General features: G+C 40.0%; 1 protein-coding gene across 8 annotated transcripts in view; it reads right to left on the reverse strand.

Moving 5' to 3' along the window:
• Window positions 1-268: 268 nt before the first annotated feature.
• Window positions 269-22,384, reverse strand: part of KIF21A (kinesin family member 21A) — a 103,701-nt gene continuing 81,585 nt past the window's right edge. For 3 of the 8 annotated variants that reach the window (XM_072147113.1, XM_072147112.1, XM_072147114.1), the window contains 11 exons: window positions 22,050-22,252; window positions 19,639-19,752; window positions 19,089-19,217; window positions 15,984-16,022; window positions 14,219-14,355; window positions 13,271-13,451; window positions 8,579-8,743; window positions 7,466-7,583; window positions 3,154-3,324; window positions 2,862-3,061; window positions 269-776 (listed from right to left, as the gene is read on the reverse strand). In XM_072147113.1, the coding sequence (XP_072003214.1) occupies window positions 683-776; window positions 2,862-3,061; window positions 3,154-3,324; window positions 7,466-7,583; window positions 8,579-8,743; window positions 13,271-13,451; window positions 14,219-14,355; window positions 15,984-16,022; window positions 19,089-19,217; window positions 19,639-19,752; window positions 22,050-22,252 (1,551 nt within the window). In that variant the 3' untranslated portion in view covers window positions 269-682. The remainder of the gene's footprint in view (window positions 777-2,861; window positions 3,062-3,153; window positions 3,325-7,465; window positions 7,584-8,578; window positions 8,744-13,270; window positions 13,452-14,218; window positions 14,356-15,983; window positions 16,023-19,088; window positions 19,218-19,638; window positions 19,753-22,049; window positions 22,253-22,384) is intronic. The other 5 variants (XM_072147115.1, XM_072147116.1, XM_072147119.1 and 2 more) reach the window with 3 other exon arrangements.

The following is a 22,384-nucleotide window of genomic DNA, read 5'->3' on the forward strand; positions in this document are numbered from 1 at the left end:
TGATGCGGCCGTAGAAATAAAATTTAGGTATTAAAAATAAAAAACCCTAAGAAATAGAGAATAATTTAGAGCATATCTGTAGGTTCTGATAGTATGACACACGGAAAGAAAACATTGCCTTGCAGCCACAAAAAAGTTACTACTTTGTGAAGAAAGAAATGTGTAACACAGATATTTTACTGCGCAGAAAATCCTGAGCACAAGGGTGTACAGAAAAGCAAAACTTTGGTTACGTGTAGTTTATTGAACAACAAAGCTATGTGAGAGAGACACTTGAAGAGCATCAGCAAGGCCAGATGGAATAAGAGCCATTAGTTAGCCTGTCTCTGCTCTCGGCAGTTTTGTATTTGCCTACAGGAACCCAGTGTATGTGAGGGCAGACACTACAAGAGTACTTCAAGTCAATTCTAAATGCTTTTTTTTATTACTGCAGTTAAATATAGTTGGAGCCATTTTGTATTCAAAGCTTAAACATGTACAATGATCATTCAACTACAGACCAACAAGATTTCTCCGCGTGTGTGTTATGTAGACAACAGCAGATTTAGTAACAAACAGGGCACAACAAAGCTTCCAGTTATGCAGGTCCAGTATGAGTACTATACTATATTAAATGCCCAAAGAGTCTTAACGGTAAACAGTCTGTCACAGTATCCTTTTAAGACGATATTAGATTTCCAGTTCAATTGCTTGCGACATCTTCACTCGTGTCCCCAGCATCCGACGTCTGCCCATCTAGTGAGCCATTAGCCTTCCAAATCCTTACCGTTTGATCACTGCAAAAAGAAACATGCAATAAAATACTTCTTTTCCATCTAAACCAAACATTTACATCTGGTAGGTTGCAGTATCTCAATGTTATTGTACTGGGGTATCATTCACCATGACATACATTTCACACAGCTGGTTGTAGTCATGCAAAAACATTTTCAAGTGTAAAGAAAAAAAATACTAAATCGGTCTTCGAGCAGCTTCAGACTTCTATTGTTGGTATGTGAATTACAGACCGTGTAGAGTTCTGTGTTACTGACCGACAACAGTGCTGGAGGCAAGATACCTTACACCAAGGCAAAATGTGATGCAAGGAGTCCCTGTTTCTCCACAAACAGAACCTCGGACACTGGAACCAAGATTACAATATATGTGCTGTTGTTTAGTGGGGGAAGCAGCAGAAACTTCTTGCATCATATGCCGACATAACAGAAGAAGTCCCATCCCCAGAAGTGTTGTCAGTTCATGACACATGACTCTGCACATGCCCATGGACTATGGCAGCATGAAACTGCATTTAGGCGGTATCTCCCAAACCCAGTAGTACCTTACTCTATGCCAAAAAAATAATTATCCTGCAAATCTAGCTGCACCCTATGAAGTGTATTATCATGTCAGGTACATAAAATAAGAAACAACACACATGGCTATGTAGCTACGACTGCCCCTCTATATATGCTTTTACAGCTGACATGCTAACAAGAGCAAAAACCAATTAGAAGGAAATAAATGCCTGATGGACAGAATTGTGTGGAGACAGAGATCTGAAGAGGGGCACTATTTCTGCTGCAATGCAAATTCCTAAGAGAACAATGACTTCCATAATTCTTAGATAAAACAAATTAAGAAAAACTAAGGATGAGGACTGAGGATTTGCAGACAAATGGTAGATATTCCCCAAATCCAGTTGTGCAAACCTTGTGGTATCACATCCAAGACTGAGGACTGTAATCTTAGTCAAAGGTGCTTAAACCAAGTACTGAATACTTTTATCAATGTAATATTTAAGTTATTTGATTCAATAAATGATCAAAGTTTTCTAACGGTCTGTACTTTGTCATCAAGGAGAATTAAATTTACCAGGATTAGAATGATGAACTAGGGCAAATACTCATGCACCCAGGCACCGTGACTGTGGCAATCTCCTTATATTTGTTATTGATATCCGCCTTCCTTCCAAAATCAACTTTTACAATTATGGTGATAAGACCAAAGAGCTCTGGGGGGAGTTGCCAGAGCCCATCTTTGCTCTGGATTCACGGGATGTTACACTGTGCAAGTAAAACTTCTCCCTCCCACTATGTGCTGAAACTTCCTCTGCTGCAGTTAGATTACATCAGGAAGAGGGAGGGAAGAAGTGAAGAGGTAACAGGGTGAGACATAGTGAAACAGCCTGTGAAGCATATGCAGCATAGAGGGCCCCAGGAGGTATTCAGGCTCATTAGAATGATTTTAAAAGGAGAGTACCACAGTAATGGTGCCTGTATCTATGAGTAAGTGTCCCTGGTTCATCATGCATCATGGCAGATTCCCGTATTGTGCAGAACAAGGGTTTTCTTTTTTTCACACAAGGCAACAACATACAAAATATTAAAGGGGTTGTCCGAGTTTTCAAAAAAAACTATATGTGGCCGGGAGCGGGCTGACTAAAACAATAAAGCTGTACTTACCTCCTGGTGCCCTCCCGTATCCAGCGCTGCTGTCGCTCCGGTCCGGGCGCCATGTAAACAAACATGGCCGCCGGAGCAGCCATGTTTGTTTACATGGCGCCCGGACCAGAGCGACAGCAGCGCTGGATACCGGAGGGCACCGGAGGTAAGTACATCTTTATTATTTTAGGCAGCCTGCTCCCGGCCACATATATTTTATTTTTTTTTTAAACTCGGACAACCCCTTTAATGGATCTTATGTTTATCCAAATGTGCTATGACTTGCTTCAAACTAAATGGCTTGCATTATACAAATCAGGTTTGCCTCATAATAGGAGAAGCAGTGCTGTAGTGCAATTGGATTTGGCTCTGATAATAGCCCAATATCACCATATTTTAATATTGAATTGATAGTCATAAAGGTAAGAAAACAATTCTTACTCTGATGCTGTAAAAATATGAGTCGTGTTTGTGCAGATTGCATTTATAGGACTATCATGTCCCTTAACTTCTCCAATCGGCATGAATGTATCTACATTCCAGAGCTTCAGGATGCCTCCTCGACAGCCACTAAGAACAATCGGCCGGTTGGGCAGCATCCCAAGAGCACATACCCAGTCTTTATGAGCATTTGGAACTTGCTGAAAAAAAGATAATGAGAAAATTAACAAAGTTAAGATTGCAAGTGTATAAGCAACTTGTGTGCCCCCCCCCCCAAAAAAAAAAAACTTACATGAAGAAGGTCTTTTCGGGAGAGGTCCCATTTCTTTATTCCATTGTCTCTTGACCCACTGAAAAGGTAATCCCCAGTGATGACAAGTGCTTCAATACCATCATAATGAGGAGGTTCAAAGCAACGGGTTGGGCTAACAACACCAAGGGCCCCTTCTGTAATATCAAACATCTAAAAAAAATGTATATAAAATATTAGAATCTCAAAGGTTTTACTGTGCCAGCAAATGGTCTAAAGTTTGCATCATTCTACTACCCTTTATGTTCCTACAAGAAAATAAAAAACATTAATTTTCTTTAATAAATGATTTTTTTTTTTTTCTTAAAGGACATCTACCTAGTGTCCTAAATAGGATGCTCGTTACATCTAGGGGATGGGGGGGTGAGAGAGAGACAAAGAGAGATATATGAGAAGGTGTGTCCAAACTTTTGGTCTGCATTATGTGTGTATGAAGGCATATCATCAGCACACACTCAGCGAGCGGCAGACGCCAAAGCTCGAGTGACGGCTGGGCATTCCGCTTGAGGGGCTGTATACTGGGGGCTGCAGGCTGTATACTAGGGACAGGGGGCTGCTGGCTGTACAGTCATGGCCATAAGTTTTGAGAATGACACAAATATTATATTGTCACATGATCTGTTGCCCTCTGGTTGTTATGTGTGTTTGTCAGATGTTTTTATCACATACAGAAATACAAGTGCAGTCATATTATGAGTAACAAAACCTTTTATTGACAGTTAGAATGAGTTACTGCAGCAAGTCAATATTTGCACCCTTCTTCTTCAGGACCTCTGCAATTCTCCCTGGAATGCTCTCAGTCAACTTCTGGACTAAATCCTGACTGATAGCAGTCCATTCTTGCACAATCAATGCTTGCATTTTGGTCACAATTTGTTGGTTTTTGTTTGTCCACCAATCTGATGATTGACCACAAGTTCTCAATGTGATTAAGATCTGGGAAGTTTCCAGGTAGAGTTTTCTGTATTTTCATGACTATAAAAACTGTAGATTTACACTGAAGGCTCAAAACTACGAACAAATGTGGAATTATATACTTAACAAAAAAGTTACAAACAGCTGAAAATATGTCTTATATTCTAGGTTCCTTTCGCTTTGATTACTGCATTTTCACACTCTTGGCATTCTCTTAAAGGGGTATTCCCATCTGGGCATTTACATGTAATTTAATTCATTTGCCACATGTAAACATTTCTTCAATTGGATGTTATTAAAAAAAATGTTCCTGTGTGAAGATAATTTCTCAGAAATGAAGTCATGTTTTGCCTTAGAAACGAGATGGCTTCCCCGGATACGACCACCTCACACTCTGGCTGCGGTGGCCAGACATGCGCTATTGAGTCCTGCCTGACCTCCTGGATTCAGCAATCATTACCACAGTACGCCTGTAGTATATACAGTAACTTCTGGACATTTCATGTACCAAAACCTTTTGTTTCTTTGTGCAATCCCTCCAGCAGAGGTGGCCGTAACCAAGGAGTCAGTCTGGTTTCTCACGGACCATATGACTACATTTATGAGAAATTATCTCAACACAGGTACATATTTTTAATAACATCTAATTGAAGAAACATTTATATATGGCATATTAATGAAACTGAATGTGAATGCCCAGACAAGAATACCCCTTTAATGAGCTTCAAGAGGTAGTCACCTGTAAGGGTTTTCACATCACAGGTGTGCCCTGCCAGGTTTAATAAGTTGGACTTCTTGCCTTATAAATGAGGTTGGGACCATCAGTTGTGTTGTGCATAAGTCAGTTGGATACACAGCTGATAGTCCTACTGAATAGACTGTTAGAATTTGTATTATGGCTAGAAAAAAGCAGTAACGAGTGTCCGTCTTTATTTTAAGAAATAAAGCTTAGTCGCTCTGAAAAACCAACAAGCGCTACAAAAAAAAAACTGGCTCACATGAGGACCACCCCAGGAAAGGAAGACCAAGAGTCACCTCTGCTGCGGAGGATAAGTTTATCCGAGTCACCAGATTCAGAAATTGCAGGTTAACAGCAGCTCAGGTTAGAGACCAGGTCAATGCCACACAGAGTTCTAGCAGCAGACACATCTCTACAACAACTGTTAAGAAGGGACTGTGTGCAGCAGTCTTCATGGTAAAATAGCTGCAAGGAAACCACTGCTAAGGATAGGCAACAAGTAGAAAAGACTTGTTTGGGCTAAAGAACACAAGGAATTGATATAAGACCAGTGGAAATCTGTGCTTTGGTCTGACAAGTCCAAATTTGAGGTCTTTAGTTCCAACCACCGTGTCTTTGTGCAACGCAGAAAAGGTGAACAAATGGACGCTACATGCCTGGTTCCCACCGTGAAGCATGGAGGACGAGGTGTGATGGTGTTGGATGGCTTTGCTGGTGACACTGTTGGAGATTTATTCAAAATTGAAGGTATACTAAACCAGCATGATTATCATGCAGCAGCATGCTTATCCATTTGGTTTGCATTTAGTTGGATCATCATTTATTTTTCAATAGGACAATGACTCCAAACATACAGCCAGGCTGTGTAAGGGCTATTTGACTAAGAAAGAGAGTGATGGGGTGCTAGGCCAAATGACCTGGCCTCCACAGTCTGCAGACCTGAACCCAATCTTAGCAAAAGGTGGCAAGTATATCTGGAAACTCCTTCAAGACTGTCGTTAGACAATTTCAGGGGACTACCTCTTGAAGCTCATCAACAGAATGTGAAGAGTGTGCAAAGCAGTAATCAAAGCAAAAGGTGGCTACTTTTAAGAACTTAGAATATAAGAAATAATTTCAGTATATAATTCCACACGTGTTAATTCATAGTTTTGGTGTGAAACTACAATTTTTATAGTCCTGAAAATACAGAAGACTCTTTGAATGAGAAGAAGGTGCGTCTATATCCCTATGTTGTATACAACCATTGTAAATTTACTTAATATGGTAGCAGATCACACACTGTCATCAGGTCCTACTAAAGAAGGCCAGATAGGTTGCCCACAGATCCCATGATGCCTTGTCTTCTCTCTCACAGTAATTTAGCATTAAAACCATTAAGTTCCCCACAAATAACGCCACTGAACAATGCGCATGCAGGATGTAAATGGTGACCAGCCTGACAGCTTCCATCACATGGAGGAGCAGTGAATATGTAATAAGTGCAAGAAATCATAGGTAAACCAGTTACATGAAGTCTATAGCCTGTGCTGTGTGAGCACTAAGGGTTAATATCTTATCTACACAGAGCTGAAAGTGCTGATGACAAGGTGGAGAGGGGAGCAGCATGAGGTGCAGAGAGTGGGAAAGTTCTGTAGAATCACAGACCGGGATGAAAGGACGAATTGGGAACTGGGGAGATCTTGTACATCCCTAATCTATGCAGGCGACATCTGCTTCCATAGTTCTGAACACATCCAGCTCTGCTACATATACAGAGAGAGCTCTGTCACATGACCTCCTCCTCTGTGAGCAGGGAGCAGCAGACCCTGCCCTCCCAGGAGTACATAGTTTGTTTATACTACGGATTCACAGGACAAGGAGAGGAGGTAGCTATTACAGAACTGAGGTAATCTGACGATATAGCAAAGAAACTGCTTGATATAGGTAAAAAAGATTATAGCAAAAGTTGTTACATTTCAAGAGCTATTGATTTGTGGGGAAAAAAAACCTTTACAGTTACTCTTTAAACAGAAAAATAGTGAATTTTATTTTGTACTGCTTCTCCTATAAGTAGACATGTATACCAAATGGCATAGTTCTCTATTGACGAATGCATAACCCTTTCTGCATTATGTCATTTTTATAGTACAGGCGGTCCCCTACTTATAGCACAGGTGGTCCCCTACTTAAGGACACCCGACTTACAGACGACTATAGTCCCAGACTGCAATGATCAGCTGTTAGGTGTCTATAATGAAGCTTTATTGATAATCCTTGGTCCAATAACATCAAAATATTTTGAAACTACAATTATCACTGGGGCAATAAAAATTTTTGTCTGGATCTACAATTATAAAATATACAGTTTCAACTTACATACAAATTCAACTTAAGTACAAACCTATGGAACCTATTGTTCGTAACCCGGGAACTGCCTGTACGTGTATCAAAGATGATGCAGAACCATAGAGTGTACAGATTGTGATTGCTACATGTTTATAACATGTTACCCTTAGCTAGGACACAATAATTTTGTGAAAGACCTGCCCCCCAGTGAATTGTGCCGGACACTGCAATACATTCTATACACTTTAGTTTTATAGTTCATGTTAATTTATATTTTACCTTGCTATTAAACCAATAAACCGGATTTCTTACCTTAATGTAATGATCTTTTGAGCCTGTAATAATCATATCTTGACCATTGGCAAGCTGGTCTACTGTAAGACACATGACTGGTCCAAGATGTCCAGTTAATTTCCCTGTAGACTGAAACCTTTAAAATAGAAAAATATAAAGAGACAGATCACAATTTTGCTTGGAAAGTACTAATCTTAAAGGCAGTTTACCACTGGTTTTGTCATATACAGCTATTATCAAGGTGTAAGGAAATCTTCCCAGATCTCATACACTCACTGCACAAAGACTCAGAAGGTGCAGGGGCATTACTCTACTTGGTACTTGAAAAAAAAGTAAAACACTCGAAGGCTTGGGCATTACCCTAGGGTTTTCTACTACATAACACTGCTTATAGTTCTATATGCTAAAAACTGGTGGTCGACCCCCTAAATGGCACAATTCGTTCATACGATACAGTACACACTCTTATAGAATATGGAGTTAATGCTGGATTTCTTTTCAACTGCACATATGCAAAAAAAAAAAAAAAAAGGAATTTTTTATGGCCCAGTATCCTGAAACAGCCTCAGATGATTTAAAGTGTGAAGGTACATGAGTAACACTGTGCTCCGCATACTACCACGCATCCATGGGGAGAATTATATGCAGGCCAGGCGATCAGATTATTTGTACACAAAGATTAGTCATCCCATGGGGCAACGCTAATGTTTTTCAACCCAAGTAAGTGACATTCCACTTATATTCGGTTGTCAATCGCAGCAGAATGGAAATGTCATATGCATGCAAATGAGGTTGCAGAAATCGAATTCACATGTACATATAATGGATTGTACATGTTCCAATTTCCGTTGTGTGATAAACACTAAATGGCTTGAAGGAGATTTTGAACCAAAACTCCAACAGACCAAGTAAATTTTACCAATGATATATGAGATTGAAATATACACTACATTTTATTGAGTTTTTTCTATTCTTTACATCTCAATATAAAGTATATATTACTATACTGAATACAGCAGAATTTCCAGTTAGCTTAGTAATGTTCATCGGTACAGCATCTTTATTGTCTTTAGCAGTTTTGCCCTGAGCAGTGTCATGTGTGAATACCAATTCCCTTTCCATGAAACATACCTCTTTAGATCCCACATTCGCACTGCATTTCCAGCGGCTGCATATAGGAAGGTGCCTGTAGGGTTCAGTGCAATTTGATTGATTTGGTTCTCACCAGGAGGGAGCGCCACTGTCCTATTCTGACTTCCTGCACAGGAATCCCAAGCCATCACCTGACCAGAAGATCTGACGACAGAAAAGTATTAGACTTATTAGACCTGTCTGTGTAGTGTGTGTGCTTTTATATGTTAAATCTATACATTTGTTAATCATATACACTCACAGGGCTGTGCACATTGTTTCAGAAAGTAAGTTTGTGAATGATGCTTAATCATTTATTTCCTTTCAATGAATGTGAACAATCTTGTTAACAGTTGCAAACATACAAGTGCACTGTGAGCTTAATATCACAACAAACAGCTGGTCTGGACAACATATTCTGGTAGTTTGTTACAATATATTACATAATGAGAAGTTAGAGTGAAAGATTATATACCGTATATACTCGTGTATAAGCCGAGTTTTTCAGCACAAAAAATGTGCTGAAAAACGTCCCCTCGGCTCATACACGAGTCACAAAATAAGTAAAAAATACTTAAAAAAAATAATAAAAACTTATATACTCACCCTCCGGTGGCCCCGATGTGCAGCGCTGCTCCCCCGATGTCCGCGCGGGTCCTTTTCTGGCTTCCGCGCCCGTCTCCTGTCTTCTGTACATCACACTGGGCGCCGCCATTGCTCTCTCCAGCGCAATGTACAGAAGACGGGCGCGGAAGCCAGAAGAGGACCCGCACGGACATCGGGGAAACAGCGCTGCAGATCGGGGCCACCAGAGGGTGAGTATATAAGTTTTTTTTTTTTTTTTAATGCTGGGCAGTGCTGTATACTACTGGGGGCAGGCTGGGCTGGGCTGTATACTACTGGGGGCAGGCTGGGCTGGGCTGTATACTACTGGGGGCAGGCTGGGCTGGGCTGTATACTACTGGGGGCAGGCTGGGCTGGGCTGTATACTACTGGGGGCAGGCTGGGCTGGGCTGTATACTACTGGGGGCAGGCTGGGCTGGGCTGTATACTACTGGGGGCAGGCTGGGCTGGGCTGTATACTACTGGGGGCAGGCTGGGCTGGGCTGTATACTACTGGGGGCAGGCTGGGCTGGGCTGTATACTACTGGGGGCAGGCTGGGCTGGGCTGTATACTACTGGGGGCAGGCTGGGCTGGGCTGTATAATACTGGAGGCAGGCTGGGCTGGGCTGTATAATACTGGAGGCAGGCTGGGCTGGGCTGTATAATACTGGGGGCAGGCTGGGCAGTGCTGTATACTACTGGGGGCAGGCTTGGCAGTGCTGTATACTACTGGGGCAGGCTGTATACAACTGGGGGCAGGCTGAGGTGGCTGTATACTACTGGGGGCAGGCTGGGATGGCTGTATACTACTGGGGGCAGGCTGGGGTGGCTGTATACTATAGGGGGCTGACTATATACTGAGGGGGGGGGGGTCTGTGACCAATCCATTTCCCACCCTCGGCTTATACTCAAGTCAATAGGTTTTCCCAGTTTTGGTGGTAAAATTCGGGGTCTCGGCTTATACTCGGGTCGGTTTATACTCGAGTATATACGGTAATTGTATGTTTGATACCGGGCGTCCTAATCAGTTTGAAGAGATCCCCCCTTCAGCCAGTCAGCTAAAAGCAGAATGCATAAGGAGCTGCACTTTTGTAAAGTACATGCACCTTCTGCCTCTCAACCTGCACATATTTGAATATTGTAATGAAAGTTTATACATTTTTACAGTTTATTAAAAGAAATATATAATGGGATACATAACAAAACAGCATATTTTTTCACATTTTAGTTATTTGTCTGTTAATCAAAAAAATTTTATTAATAAAATAATATCAAGTTAAAGTCTTATGTGTCATGAAAAAAAAACCAATACCCAAATCGTAACAAGTTTTATTTTGTCACATAAAGAAGAGCATAACAGAACTGCCAAAATTGACCAGGACATTCAGGTACCAATAACCCAAGGTTACAAAAGGGTTAAGGTGAACACCACCACATGAGAAATGGCAGGGTGTCTTAATGCAGAAGTATGTTGTAAACAATCTGCAAATATACTGTATACAATATACTGTGACACACTTGTATTGCAAGCTGGAAAAATTGTTAAAAAATGTAAAGTTTAAAAAATATTTTAAAATACTAAAGATAAAAAATCACCCCCTTTCCCTAAATCACATATAAAAGTAAACAAGTAAAATCATTTTAGGTAAAATGGTATAAATTAGATCATGATCCCATCCTATATGCGTGTCAGAACATGATATTGCAAGGGTTTTTTTATGCAAGGTTTTAAAAAAAAAAAAAAATTGAGGTATTGAGACATAACTAAACTGTATAAATTTCTCCATGATTGTACTGACCCAAAGAATAAAGGAGAGGGTCTTGACAGAACAATCAAACCTGTAAAAAACATTAAAATATGGCGCAACAGTTTTTTTGGTTTTTTTTGGCAATTCCACCACATTTGGAATTTTTTTTCCAGCTTCCCAGTCTATAACACAGAATATTAAAAGGTGCCACTATAAGCCAACCCACTATAAGTCGAATATAAGCCGACCCAAGTATAAGCCGAGGCCCCTAATTTTACCACAAAACCTGGGAGAACCTATTGACTTGAGTATAAGCCGAGGGTGGGAAATGCATTGGTCACAGCCTCCCCAGTATATAGCCTGCCAGCCCCTGTAGTATATAGCCAGCACCTGCCCCCCAGTATATAGCCTGCCAGCCCATATTCCCCAGTATATAGCCAGCCCCCTGCCCCTGTATATAGCCAGCAGTGAGGGAAGCCGGAAAGGTGAGTTTTGATATATTTACATATACTCGACTATAAGCCGTTTTCAGCACATTTTTTCGAGTACAGGCAGTCCCCGGGTTACATACAAGATAGGGTCTGGAGGTTTGTTCTTAAGTTGAATTTGTATGTAAGTCGAAACTGTATATTTTATAATGGAAGTTCTAGACAATTTTTTTTCTTTTGCCCCAGTGACAATTAGAGTTTCAAAATTTTTGGTGTAATTGGACCAAGAATTATCAATAAAGCTTCATTACAGACACCTTACAGCTGATTATTGCAGTCTGGGACCATAGTAAAGCATCCAGAGAGCTTCACCAGAGGTCACATGGGTCAGAGGGGTCCGTCTGTAACTATGGGTTGTCTGTAAGTCGGGTGTCCTTAAGTAGGGGACCGCCTGTATATATGGTAACTTGTCCCACAGATAACAAGTCCAGAACTGCGTTGAGGTCCAAAAAATGCATATATAAACATCTTTGCATGGAAAACTATGAACTTTAACACTCATGGAAGGAGGTTCCTTTTATCACAATGCATGTGTGCTAGTTGGTAGACTCATCAGAGGCACATAGACACACTGCCACTTGTCTATGTATGCCTTAGGATCCAGGCGCCAAAAATCATAAGTGGCATCTCACACGTAACCAGAATGAATAGAAGTAAGAGCTGGGAAACAGCAGTGGCCATGCCTACCTAGCAAGGTAACATGGGCACCACTGCCATTACAATGCCATCCCTGTTTCTTTGATCCAGACCAGAGGAGGAGCCTTGAGAAGTGCTGAGGCTGAGTGTTCTCCCCAGATTCCCAAATCTATCCTCTAGACCCAAACCTCCCCAGTGCACCAGAAAATGTTTTTCAGCCATTACTTTTCAGAATACCTTTTACCTTATATTTCTTGTATTAGGAACAGAAGTCCTAGAGAATGACCGTTTATTATTTTGGTCTTTTTAAGATCCAGGAACAAATCAATCCAGTATGATATAAAGGATACCTTCAACTGCAATTTATGAACATATAAACACAGAGGGGCAGATTTATCAAGCTGTCTGAAAGTCAGAATATTTCTAGTTGCCCATGACAACCAATCGTAGCTCTCCTTTAAAATATTCATGAGCACTAGTATTGTGATTGTTTGCCATGGGCAACTAGAAATATTCTGACTTTCAGACAGCTTGATAAATCTGCCCCAGAGTCTTAAATAATTATCCAGAACTTGATTTATTTGCTTGAGGCCATTGGATTGACGATGATAGGTCAAGGAGAAATTTAGCTTCACATCCAATAGGGTGCAAAGAACCCTCTACAAATGGGAAGCTAACTAGACACCTAGATCCAAAACGATATTTTGTGGCATTGCATGCGAACTGAAGAAATGCTGTGTGAACAGATTGATGAAGTGGTCCCTTTTATAGGAGCAACCCAATACTACTTTTAGCAATACAAGTCCGTTGCAATAATGCACATTGGTCAATAGGCAACTAGGATTTGTAGCAATTTGTACTTTTCTGGTACTTTGCAGATATGAAGAAAATTTTGGTACCTAGAAGTCTGCCAAACTACAACTGAGTTCAGCAGTAAATGCGCCCACTGAATAGATTGTTATAATCATTCTACAGATGAGCTTAATGCTGCCTGTTAAAGTAGAATCCCATGATTTCTAAGATGCTCACACCACCCGGCTTCATATATTTTATTCCACGGCCAATGCATTGGGTTATGTCACAAGATTGGCTTACATGAGATTAGCAATAATTAATAGTAAGTACACCTAAAAATTGGCATGAATGTTTATTGTCAAACAATACTATATGGTGAAAGGAAAGCTACAATCAGTAAGGAACAGGAACTAATACTTACGTAAGTGTGCGTATGCATTTTGCAGAATCTCTGATGTCCCACACCTTAATGTAAGATGTTGACACCGTAAATACTAGACTGGTGTAATTACAGTACTTCACAGACACCACATTATTTGGATGACCTCCAAGGGACATAATTTCCTGCCCAGTGACAAGATTCCATACTTTACAACTACGATCTGAGAATAAGATAAACACAAAATAAAAATATTACTTTTTGTAGCATGAAGTATGAATATGTATCTAACCTTAAAAAACAATCAATCTTGGTGAGCATTGCAGAGACACAGATTGTATTAACATTTATTATGCATGAAGCACTGTGCACCTAATAAATATCCTTAATATCCTGGCCACCCACTCGGTATGTCATTGGTGCAGATTAAACTCTTGGAGCCTGCACCTATCAGTTTTTCTGCTCTTTAGACACTGGATGTAGCTGTGGATGTAGCTGTAGGAACAAGACTACATTGACTTAAAGGGAACCTGTTACTAGGTTTTACCTCACTGAACTACTAGTCCTCTAAAGTGGGGTACAAAAAGTCCTGACTGGCCTGAGTGGGTTGATCCGGGTCAGTAATGCCCAGGGGTGTAACTTGAGGGGGTGCAAAGGTTGCGGTCGCACCCGGGACCAAGAAGTTTAGGGGGTTCTTAGGGTGTCACTTTCCCATATGAGAAGACTATTACTGTAAACTATACATTATAGTCAGGGGCCTGGCACAGACTTTGCACTGGGGCCCATCAGCTTCTAGTTACGCCACTGGTAAAGGCTACTGGGGGTGTGGAGTACCCTTTGCCCCCAGATACTGTACAAAATATGTAGACAAAATGGCAAATAATGTATAAATAATCAGTATTAAGACTAATGATATCAAAACTGGAGTAGAAAATCACACAATATTAGCCATCATCTTGTACTTATATAAGGAGCTATAATTTGACTAACCTTTAGAGCCAGTGAACAGAAGATCATCAGTAGCATCTACACAAAGCACAGCCTTGTTGTGCCCTTCAGCTATCTGCATACACTGTATAAAGGATGATTTGTTGCCTTTGCAGGTAGGGAAGGGGTTAATGACGCCTCTAGAGAGAAGAAGACATTTGTGTTAATGCTGTTCATTAAAAGTATTCTCACAACTTCTGGTGCTCAATATGCAGCGCATGCGGTAATTATGATAGGTTTGTATGCGTGCGTGCACAAAACAGCATTACAGTGATTAGACCCATGAGGTTCATGGCAATTCCTGATCATGCTGTCAGTTATAATTCTTGTTTGGTTAAAATAAAGCAAAGTAGCCAACATTACAATTATAATGCCTTTTGCATTAATAGCCTTTGCGCATATATTAATTAGAATATGAGGAACATGCATATAAATATAACCAGTTCATCTAAAAACTGTGCCCACTAAGTCCTAAAGTGGATGTCGACCTGCTCCATCCATTGCAGCAATTCCAGGAATTGGTGACAAAAAAGTGCACAGCGGCCACAAAGTGTGAACAATGCCTAAGACCTCATACACTGAAACATATTTGTGGACATTGTTTCTATGGCTAGGCCCCCCTCCCCATGTATTTCTATGGGCTCATAAACATGGCTGTGGTTTCCATGGTCCCAAGTGTGCGCAACTGCACAAGACACAAAATTCAGAGAAGGTCCTATTTCTGCATCTCGAGGTGTCTTTTCTTCCACGTGTGAGCAGAACTGAAACACTGTTCAAACATAGGCTACAAACAATGGACCATGTGCCTAATGTTTGCAGGTTGTGATATGCACAAGTACTTGCGCATTAGGCCTGGGACAGTGTTCATATTAAAATCACAGTTTCTTGGGCTAATGCAGTGATGGCAAACCTTTTAGAGACCGAGTGCCCAAAATGCAAACCAGACCCACTGATTTATTGCAAAGTGCCAACACGGCAATTCTAGCATTAAATTATTAAAATCTTCTCGCTCCGTGCTATACCACAGCTTTCAAGGGTCTTGAGGACATCAATATCGTTGATAGAAGGTGGGAAAATTTAGATTGCCACTGGAGCTTCCCTGAACATGAAAAATTGTGGGGCCAAGTGCAGGAGCTTCAAAGGCTCCAATGATAATCTGACCATGTCCTCACCTTCTCTTCCTGCAGTCTCAGGTAGACCAAGATGCTTCACGTTTTGGGCTACCTGGGCCTGCAGGAGGATCCCTCAAGTCCTGTCTGGTGAATTCTGTGCTGAGGCAACATCCTGAGTGCCCACTGAGAGGGCTCAGAGTGCCACCTCTGGCACCCGTGCCATAGGTTCGCCACCACTGGGCTAATCTATTCTGAAATATACTGTATACAACCCTTTTGGATGCTTTATAACAGTATGGTAGGTTTATATAGTAATTCTTCTGGCAGGAATAATGGAGCCATGCTTTATGTTCAGAATATGCTTTCAAAAACAGTTGCGTACTACAACTATTGTACATAAACAAAATATATCCTTTCTAAATTGTTATCTTCACTTAAACCTAAAATCAAATAAAATAATGTCAAAATAAGCAAGCAAAATCATAACACAACTTGAAATAAAGCACTTGTATTAAACCTACTACAAAAGGCACATAACATTTAGGGGACCAAATACAGCTGTGAGTGCAGAATGGGAACAAAAGCATATTCATGCAGAAAATAAAGTAGCGTTATTTACAACAAGTAAAAGAAAAAGTTTACAAAGAAATTTATACCTGTGTACCTCGGACAGAGAGGAATCACTTTCATCAGACCTACAAAGATCAGTAGTAGAGAATGCAGGGGGAAAGAATACAGATATCAGAAGGGTAAGTCTGCTCTAGTGATTGGAGATACAGAGACAAGCCCCTGACCACATGAAACGCAATGATGTGCATTAGTGTACACACACAGTAGTTCCTGATGCATATGTGCATCATTTCTACAAGGATCACTGAAAAAACAAAAAGCTAAACTTTTGGATAAAACTTTTTTTTCTCCACCAATCCACATAAGGTGGATTGTACATGGTCCAAATTTTGTGTGAAAAATCCACTGCCTTTTGTTTTTTTTTATATAATCTGCAGCATGTTACTTTTATCCTGAAGATTTTATATCCATATAGATAAATTATAAAACTCAAAAATAAAATACAAAAATTCATAAAAATTGTGTGCTGAAACATTTGCACATTTTCTATACATTTTCTTATGAAGATTTTTAATACCCTCAAGGACTATCTTAGTCATGTAAATCTAGTCAAGTCTTGTGTATGCCTCTGCACTGAAACACAATGTTTATTTTTTGGGGGGAAGCAGATTTGCAAGCCCACCAATCATGTCATATTAAATATAGACAACATAGAGTAAATATGGTTATTAATTTAGATTAATGCAACGCTAACTAAATCAACGAAAACCATAAAAAAAAAATGTTGGCTTGTTGTGAACATGATAGTAGTGCTGAATCATTGACATATTGCTTAAGTAGCGGATTTTGAGGCCGTTCTCCATATTAAACCCCATTAGAAAAATCCCCCATTATATTGAATAGGAAGCAGAGATGGACACTTCCCGTGCCTTTCGATTCTGTTTCTATTATTATGATTTTCTTTTCCATGTGACAGCAGCCTAAGATGGTCTTCTCGATTGTTACACCTCCTACTATTTGGCCTTGTTTACATTAAACAAATGCACAAAATGTTGGCACAAGAGCACATTTTTTGTCACAACTGAGGCCATTCAGACTGCGACACAAAGCCACACTTTTCAGTGAGTGCTAGATCTCTGTAAAAATGCATTTTAGACAGTTTTTTGGCCCAAGGCCATATTCTGGCACCTATGTGTGATTCAAAGATTCAGAATGAAAGTGTCAATGCACAAAAATCAGAAATAAAGAGAATTCCACAAACTATTTCTGATTGTCCATAAATATAAGACCATTAAATGACATGTTTCTCAGAGTGCTTCTATTATTACACCAAGATATATAATACTGCTTTATCCTTGTGAAAGGATTGTTGAATATTGCCATATATATATGTGCGCTATTTTTAGTAATAAAACTAAAGCTTTCTTCTAAACGTAAGGTAGAAAAAGGATAAGTAGACTGTCCAATATGTGCAGCTGTCTGAAGCTGATAAGCTTCTCAACTAATGGAGTGGATGTAAGAAATGCCCACTAGAGCATGCTCTCCTAGAGCATGGAGAAGTAGAATTATAATCAGTACAGTAGATGTTGGGGTTTTGAAAACACCGACCATTGCAGGACTCTTCTTCAGGTTTAGTGTTTAGGAGATATTAAACACGTTTTAGCTACATCATTTATACATGTTAAAAAAAAAATCAAAACATAAACCTAAATGTTAACCGTAAAAAACATAATTATACAAATAAAGGAGAGATGAATTTTTCAGAAGCCCTAAGTTTAAGTGTACGTTAAAAATAATAAAGTCTCACCATACACAACTAGCAGTCTGCATTTTGTTTTTAGTAGGTTCCCTTCCTGCAGGCTTTATCTATACGTTTAGATATTTAGATGTTCCTGAACTAGTGGCTAAATCCTTGCTGCTATCTCACATACACTGCACACAGAGGACATAATAATATTTTCTATGTAGCTTAACCTCACGAGTAACTGCTTCATTGTGTGCAGCAGTACAAAAGTACCAATCTATGCAGATGTGAATAAGATACATAGCTCCTGGATTTGGCTTATAAACTCCCAAGCTACAGACATGTTTGTAAGTCCTTACTATGGTTTCAAAAGCCTCCAAAAATGCACTTTTATAAGGTGCATATGTACAAAAGGGGCAATAAACATAGAAAATACAGTTTGCCGTAATTTGCGCCTTTCCTTCAATCCTATTTAGCAATTCAAACTGTGACACATATAAAAGACATCTGTATCCCAAGGGCTCTGAAATGCCCTCTATAAGACTTGTATTAAGCTGTAGGTTGGTATACTGGAGATGGTGCAGCAGAACACAAAGAATGTCCACTTCACTAAACTGCTACCTTGTTAGATGGTCACTAGTCTAAAAATCATACACAGGTCACCCCTGTGTGATGGTATTCGACTGCAAGCATGTAATATGAATGCAGAGCCAGAAAAGATGGGGAACAGAGTCTAACTGCTGGACTGAAGGGTAAATTAAGTTGGTGAACAATGGGGCACATTTACTAAGGGCTTTGCAGCAGTTTTCTGAGTGCACTCTGTTGGAGCTTTGCATGGGGCATCAATTTCATGAAGAACGGGCGGCAGAAATCCTGAATCTGGCACCCTCTGCACTATACACAGGTAAACTGCATATAGTGCAGGTTTGCACTAATCTTAGAAAATGTGCCCCAATGTGTTTTTGACTTTAACACTTTTAAGGAACTGGACAACTTCTTTTAATCCAAGCAACAACATATGGATAGAACATGTTACATTTACAAACAAATGTCAGTGATAGTATGTTACTGAGAGAATGAGTTTAGTGGGGGTTTTAATATATGGAACATTTTTCCCCCAAGGAGAACATTTAGAGATACTCTGTAGACACGCAAGATAGAAAAAAAGACTGTTAACAAAACAAATATAAACAACCAGTAAGATACAAGTTCTCACTCTTCTTCTAGACATTAATATTGTAAAATGTGTAAAAGTTTTTGTTTTCTAAACACTGCTCCCAGTCCCTTAGAAGATACTTCTAAGTTGTACTTAGAAGTACAATCGTAGATCGTAAAAAGTATGGCTTAATTCTGCATGTGCTCTGTAAAGTGATAAGATGACAGAGTACAACAATTTGCATTCCATGCAGAAACTTTGAGCCCGCCAATGTATTGTCCTAGGACTTACTTATCCTGCTGACATGTTGCGTTTCCCTGAGAAACTGTGAGGCGGCTAAAAACATTCATTTCATTACGGGTTCGGCTTGTTGGGGAAGAAGGAGGTGAAAGACTAGCCTCTGAAGTTCCCGAGTCTGAGCTACAAGAAAAAGAGAACATGGATTGCTCACTTTAATGGAAGTCAGTAAGGTAAAATGATGTATGCTTTACAAGCCTGCTTTCCAAGCAATTTAGAAGATTCTTCAGTAAGTCTTGTGAATAAAACATGGCAAATCCTGTAGATTGTCCTTCACTAACAAAAAGCAGAGGCTTACACGAGACAATAATATAAAAATGTATTTCAAAGGCAAAGACACAACAACAAGTATTGGCACTTGCTGTAGACAAATCTGACAAATACGGGGTGGTTCAAATGATCTCATTTCTTAAATGTCACGCACCACTGAATGACGGCTATCATGGAAGCAACCCCAGTACACAATGGCTGCATAAAGAACATTAAGGAGAAGAAAATACATCATTATCACATTATACTAAAATATGCCATGAGGCATACGTACAATTTTTGTTCTTTGGATTTACCCAGCTTCTCCCCACTCTTATCATAGGTTTTTCTTCTTGATGATGGAGAAGGTTCGGGAATACGTCTCTCAGGGAATGGAGTTTGCTTGGACCTGAAAATTATAACCACAATTATGACTATATGAATACAGAGAGAATGATTGCAGTAAAAGCAGCATGTCACTTATGAGAGATTACATAATTGAGCAAATACATCTGGATAATTGTTGGAATTCTATTTTCTCATAAAAACAATTATTATATTCGTTACCATCTGAAAGTAACATCCAGACAAAACACTAAGCATTTAAATGCTTGCCAGAACTTGAAGCCATCCTAGCATGTAAAGACTTTTACTGAAGAGATATTTAAAATATTTACACAAGTATAGTGCTATGGAAACTTTGTCATTAGGCTTATTCGTGAAAATCTGATGACAGGTTCCCTTTAACTTCACTTGTGCTCTCAGGAAAACATTTTAAACCCAATAATGCTCCGTGACATCACTTGTGCTCCCAGGAAAACTATTTAAACCCCATAATGCTCCATGGCATCACTTGTGCTCTCAGGAAAACTATTTAAACCCCATAATGCTCCATGACATAAATTGTGCTCTCAGGAAAACTTTTTAAACCCCATAATGCTCCATGAAAAATAGTTGAATAAATATATATCATTAGTCATGAACAAGAGGCATTGCAAGGATTCCCACGGCCTCCTTACAACAGCTTCTGGATATGCCATGTATGGATTCAGGGTTGCATGATGGATCAAATTTTCTATAATTGTGCTTAGAGGTAACACGTGGCTCATTTGTCTAATTATACCTCACTCACTAATAAAAAAGGCAAAAGCAAAATAAAAGTAAAAACTGTACAATTACATTTTTTTCCCTGACACATTAATTTGACTCTTTAGAATAAAAGTTGAGTATGCTAGCTTTGAATAGCTGGAACTTATCAACAGGAGCAGCCTTGTCCTGTGGATGGAGCACTCAGCGCAACTAGGTTACGAGTAAGACGCTTTGCGTCAAAACGTGTTAACCCGTTGATTCTTCCCCGTGTTGTTATGTATTTTTTACACGAATAAAGCAAGCTGTTCGGCAACATCCTTCTTGGATTTCCTCCGTGAAGTGCTGGTCCTTTTTATATTTTATACATTGTTACCAGTAGGCTATGGGTGGATCACTCTCCGTGCACCAGAAGGTGTCCAGAAGTTGCTGTGCCTGAAGGAGATCCCGAAGTGGGGTGAGCTGGCATTTTTTTGTCTACATACATGTGTGTGGATGAATAGTTTTTCTACATTTATAAAGGGTTTTAGACAGTTTTCTAGCTCTACTACGACTAGCTCGACAAGGGGGCGTGGCCTCGTGCCAAAAAAAAGGTCCATTCGCTAGAAATAATGCTGACCCGACAGACTAGTGTCCTAACTAAAGTAAAACCAACTAATAGGAGGTGCAGTCTAGAGTATCTTATACTAGGACAGATTTACCATCCAACATTAGACCCTTTTATAAATCTGGTGCAGAATAAGAATGTCTAGTCTAACTCTGCACGGTCCTTTCTTAGGACACTTTTTATAAATCTGCTGCATTGTCCCCTTGCATTCCAAGACGAACTCACACATTCACATAGACTTCCTGCCCGCAAACAGGCAGATACTGTAAGGTCTTTATCCAGGGGAGGGAGGCACATCAGATCTGACAGTATGTTGTGGCTGAGATGTAGCAGTGCTGAGAATGTAATTGTGTGTAATATGGCTTTCATCATCTCAACTTTGATCTCATCTCTCTTTCTTTCTATGTGTCAGATACTAGTACAATGTTCAAAAGCTAAATGAAAGTGTATATAAACCTGTACCCTGATAATCTAACGACTTTGTCAGCACACAGTATTTCACAGCACTAAAGGGATCACAATGTGTCTGCTTAGCAGCCTAGGGAGTGATAGGAGCTAAAACAGCAATAAAACTGAGTAAGGCCTCATTCACACGACCACTTGGGGCAAGTATATGCAGCTGCAATAGCAGCCCAGCGGCCGTACGATGCCACACATGTGTATATAAACCTGTACCCTGATAATCTAACCACAATGTCAGAACACAGCATCTCACAGCACTAGAGGGATCATAATGTGTCTGCTTAGAGCGTCCCTCCTCACACTCTGGAATTTTACACTGACCAGCATAGGGAATGACAGCACCTAAAACACATGTGTGGCACCATTTCACGCAGTACACGAAGGAAATGTAGAGCGTGCGGCCATGCAGAGCAGCTTTCTTCGAAGAGGGGAGAGCATCGTGCAGATAAATGAAAGCAGTGAATGAATGCATGCTATCATGAAATAGGTAGAAACAGTCAAAAAAAAAAAAAAAAAAGCAGTGTTGGTTAATAAAGCACAGGAACACTTACATGCTACCTATTTTAGAGGAGAAGCCTGAAGAAGGGGGTATGGAGTCTTTCTCCCTAACATTGGTGGAACCTGTCTCAAGGATTATCTCAGTGCTTTGCACTTCAGGAAGAGGAGGAAGAGAAGTAGACATGCCCTCATCAACAGTGTTCTCGGTGTTATCCGCATAAAGCAATTCTTGCTGGGTGGTAGTTCTCCTCCGCGCCTGTTTAGAATAGAAAAATAGAAAAAGAACTGACCAGAAGTTGCAGCATTACAATGAAAGTAATTTTAGCATATATTATTTATATTTTATTTTTCGGATTTCTCTGTGGGGTCTACACATCTTGAAGGGAAC

This window comes from Engystomops pustulosus, chromosome 4 (genome assembly GCF_040894005.1).
Source record: "Engystomops pustulosus chromosome 4, aEngPut4.maternal, whole genome shotgun sequence".
In the NCBI taxonomy this organism is placed as follows: Eukaryota; Metazoa; Chordata; class Amphibia; order Anura; family Leptodactylidae; genus Engystomops; species Engystomops pustulosus.